Source organism: Gymnogyps californianus, chromosome 3, assembly GCF_018139145.2.
Source record: "Gymnogyps californianus isolate 813 chromosome 3, ASM1813914v2, whole genome shotgun sequence".
NCBI lineage: Eukaryota > Metazoa > Chordata > Aves > Accipitriformes > Cathartidae > Gymnogyps > Gymnogyps californianus.
Window position 1 is genome coordinate 40,272,052 of NC_059473.1, and position 4,401 is coordinate 40,276,452.

The 4,401-nt window shown below is 41.4% G+C and overlaps 1 protein-coding gene across 1 annotated transcript; it reads right to left on the reverse strand.

The window, feature by feature from the left end:
• Window positions 1–282: 282 nt before the first annotated feature.
• ZBTB18 (zinc finger and BTB domain containing 18) lies at window positions 283–4,019 on the reverse strand. Its single transcript, XM_050894385.1, has 2 exons — window positions 4,007–4,019; window positions 283–1,909 (listed from the first exon to the last, which is right to left on the reverse strand). Exons 1-2 carry the CDS (start codon window positions 4,017–4,019, stop codon window positions 327–329), a joined length of 1,596 nt encoding a protein of 531 aa, XP_050750342.1. The 3' UTR covers window positions 283–326.
• Window positions 4,020–4,401: the final 382 nt, after the last annotated feature.

Consider the following 4,401-nt stretch of genomic DNA (forward strand, 5'->3'; position numbering starts at 1 on the left):
AAAGATCGAGAGCTTAAAAGAACGCAGTGTTTTGGGGAGAATAAAGCCACGTCCAAATTTTTTGAATTGGAGATTCCTTAGAAGTAAAGTATCCGCTGGCTTCTACTCCGAAAAGGGGGGAAAATACGTTCCATAATTTGTTACTTTGTCGGATTACCTCTACAGTTCATTTTTATCGGAGTGCTAAATTAGTGAAATATTCATGCTGCCTTAAAGTGCAAAAACAAGCTAGTAGCCAAACTTTCAGTTCAAGGAAACAAGATTGCTTTTAGACTGTACCACAACTATATAGATTTATATATATATTATTTATATATATAAAAATTTTATTTCCAAAGTTCTTGTGAGCTATCTTCTAAGGTCCAGTCTCTGACAGTAGGTAAGCTCAGTGCTTCGCTTTTGACAGACAATGAGTTCACCAACTCACAGTGAAACTTCCGAATGTGTCTGTAAAGGTCTCCGGACTGCGTGAACCTGCGTTCACACCACTTACAAGCATGAGGCTTCTCCCGCGTGTGAACCACTGCATGGCGGCTCAGGTTGTGGGAGTACTGGAAGCTCTTCCCACACTGGGTGCAAGTGTAGGGCTTTTCACCTGAATGAGTCCTCTCATGACGTTTCAAGGTGTACATGCAAGAAAAAGTCTTACCACACAACGAGCAGGTCGGGACATTGACATCGGTAGCAGGCTTGCTGCGGATCCCGTCCTGCTCTCGAAAGTGCGTGCTTAAATGGATCTGCAGGATGTGGGGGCTAGGAAAGACCTTGTTGCAGAGAGGACACATGAAAATTTGGCCAGCGGGGCTAAGTATGTTTGACACGTAAGGGAGCAAGCTGCTGTCCATGTTTCCTTCCACCTGGACTCTCTCGTTCTCTGGAGTTATCATTTCATCATCGCTTGCCTTGTCCTCTCTATCTAGCTCCCTCAAGACCGAATCTTCCCTCATCGGAGCCAGGTGGGCCGGCTCGTACTGTACCCTGTTATTAGTGCTCACACTTTCTTTCACAGTGCTATGTTCCATATCATAGTCATTAGTGCCAACATCACTCTCATCACAGGAAGCCTCTTTCTCCACCTTCACCTGAACCAGGCTGCTTCTAAGCATGTCCTGCGAAGAGAAATAAGAACTGTTCAAATTTTCAACTCCTGAAAGGCTGGACTTGACAGACAGGTCCAGCACGCAGTCAACATCTGCTGAATCCCTCACGGAGGTGACAGACCTCTGGGACAAAGACTCTGTTGAGCTGCAGGGGCTGGCTACTGTTTTTCCAGCTGCTGCTGCGTGCGTCTCTGCCTCTCCGCCAGTCTGGGGAATGCCTGCTGAGTCTGAGGGCAATCTCATCCACATGTTCCCAGGCTCGGCCGCCAAGTCCCTTTTGCTAGGCAGGATGTTCAATTTTTCATCTTCTCCGTCGTCTTCATCGCTGGGCAAGTCTCCTGGCATGTGGCTGCTGCCGTCGGAGAGGCTCTCCACTTTGTCTGAACAACTTGAGGCGTCTTCCTCCTTTTTTGTACTGTCTGCCTCCGTGGTTGCTTTCTCTTTCAGCTTCTTTTTGCAGACTTTGACAATGTCATACATGTGGAGATAACTGGCAGCTGCTAGCACGTCTTCAATGGGCAAGTCTTTGAACTGGAGCTTTCCTTCGTACATGAATTCAAGCAGGAGAGCGAAAGCTGGGGCTGTAACAATGTCGCTGTTCAGATGAACAATGTCCCTTTTGTCCAGCTGGTCCTTGTAAAAGAGGTGGAAATACATGCTGCATGAAGCCAGTACAGCTCTGTGCGCTCGGAACTGGGCATCTCCTACCAGAACAGTGCAATCACAAAGAAAACCCTGATGTCTCTGCTCACTCAGACACTGTAGCAAATGTCTACTGTGGTCAGGAAACTCCATACTGTCTTCATAACCTATAAGCAACAAGATTTTTAAAAATTAAATGTAGGTCGGAATCACAGAACTTACGAATCCAAGTTATTCCACTCTAAACCCCTCGTATTTATATTGCCAGAATTCTGGGACTGACACCATGCAAAGATTATTTAACACACACGTACGATGGCAAGTCCTTCCTCGATCAACCACTGAAGTTACGATTTCCTTCCCATGGTAAATAACCCATTCTAATAAGCGCATAGGTACATTTGTAATTTTTTTAAAGTATCACTGCTGTTCATAAAATCTGTTCAACAGTTATTTTTTTTAGGGAACTTCCTCCAGATTGCATCCTTAGGAGGGCAGACCCAAAAAAAAAAAAATTTTTTTTTTTTTTTACACTAAGTTTGAGAGATCACAGAGGGGGAAGAAAAAAAAAAATCAGATGATCAATCTTCTTTTTAAAGTCAAATTGTAGTAAGAGGAGAGGTTCGTGCATGAAGAAACGCTAATATACCCAAATCTGAAGGTCTAGCATTCATCAAGTATAAAAATTATTTATGGGTGTCAATTTATATCGACAGCAAAATCAAGGTTTTTAGAAATTTAGTTCGTGTGGTTTTCTTCTTGTAGTAAGTACAGTTTCAGGTTTTAAACCTTCTCCATACTGTACAATAGAACACAAACATTTTTTGCCAACATGCAGAATTTACAAAAGAAACTAACAACCAAAATGCCAATGAGCACCGCTTCCCCTATGCAGGACAGAAATTTCCCTCCCCTCCCATACCAGGCAGAGTTTGCAGTACCAAACTTAAAAAAAAAAAAAAAAAAAAAAAAAGTCATTCAATGTGAGCGTGTGTGCATGTGTGCATATTTAAAATCAGTATCCTGAGTACTGTTCTTACTGTTCTTACCCTAGTATTTTTCTATTCACTTTCCTTGATGATAAAGAAAAAATAAAAAAGAAGTAGAGAAGTCAAAACTCAAATGGAAAGTAAAATCTCTTAAAAACCTGTCTTAATCTATTCTTCTGTGATTGATAGCAATGCTCTCCCAAACCATCTAAGCAGATCGTGTCTCTCTAGGCTGGCAGATATTATTGAAAAATCCTCATCCCTCGCAAACCAAGATGTACTAAAACTTACAACACAACCCCTACTATATTCTGTAAAATACCATTGCTAGAGTAAAGCACGAAGATTTACAATACAATCACTTTAAGTGCCCCACAGCCAACATCAATCCTAATCCTTAAGAGGGCTAAAAATAAAGATTGGAGGGCAGCTCACAAGGTAGCTGTGATCAAATTAGGAGGCTGAAAGGACAGAGAGGGACGAAGAAGGAAGCTTATAAACATCTGATCCAGCTGACTGTGGCCATATGGCAGCTGCTGCCCAGATAAAGAGATTAAGAATAGAGGAGTGCGATTACAGCTGTCTGGCCAATTCAGGCAGCTCAAATCTACAAGTTCTAAATTAGTCGCAAATACAAAAACTCCTTCAAATAATTATTGTTATGCTGAAATAAAAGATTTCAAATGCTACACACAAGAAAGAAAAGAGGAAACCAGTCAAGCCATTCTCCCGGGTACAAAAGTTTTTAAACACATAACTGATTTCTATCTTTCAGAAGCACTACAGCTGTATGCTACTACGGTTCTGAGCTGCTGGATATTTAACCGTGAAGTTTAATGAAAGACTTCCCCACAACCACATTTTAGCCAGAACGGTCCTTTTTTAAAAAAGCACTTTTGTATATTTCCCTAAAACCCCCGTAAAGTCATTTAAAAGATGCAATACAAGAACATAAAGCAGAACTCTCTTTAGGCTTGCCACTAAATCCATTGCAGTTTTGGTCTCAGAAACGAAGAATGAACTTGCTCTCTCCTTCTTCCAAACCAAGATATTCTCACAATATGCATTAAAGTTAATGCTAACAATGTGCCCAAGAACTGATACTCTCCAACTGTAGCCCAAGCCTTTTGACTAAGTCCACTTATCTATTTAATACTCAATTTCATATATTACCTCTAAACTTGGTTAGAAAAGTAATGTGATTTTTTTTCTGAAATTCAATAAACAACACACCAAAACAGAAATATGCTGTATCTAATCTATTGCTACTCCTACCTTTAGTACACATAAACCTGATTAAGTCCTTTCCTCTGAGTCTTGCTGGCTCCAGGTCTGTTAGATCGGTGGAAAAAAAGCAGACTAGGAGAGACAGATGCAAAGTGGAGATGATGTTAGAGAGGAATGAGATACCTTCTCCACACACAGATCTGCACACACTAACTCCCTGTCTGTGTGTTAGAATAAAAGGCTGAGGGATGGCAGGCTGTCAGCTGCTCTGACATCATGTTCAGATGGAAATGCTACCTCCAGCTGTGCTCCTTTTAATGCCATATGCTACTCCTCTACACTCCTGCCACCAGCTTTTTCTTAGGAGAACTTTTCTCTTCTGTTAGTATAAACAAAATACTTCAAAGTCTCTTTTTTTCAAACTTTCTAACAGGGAGGGAAAA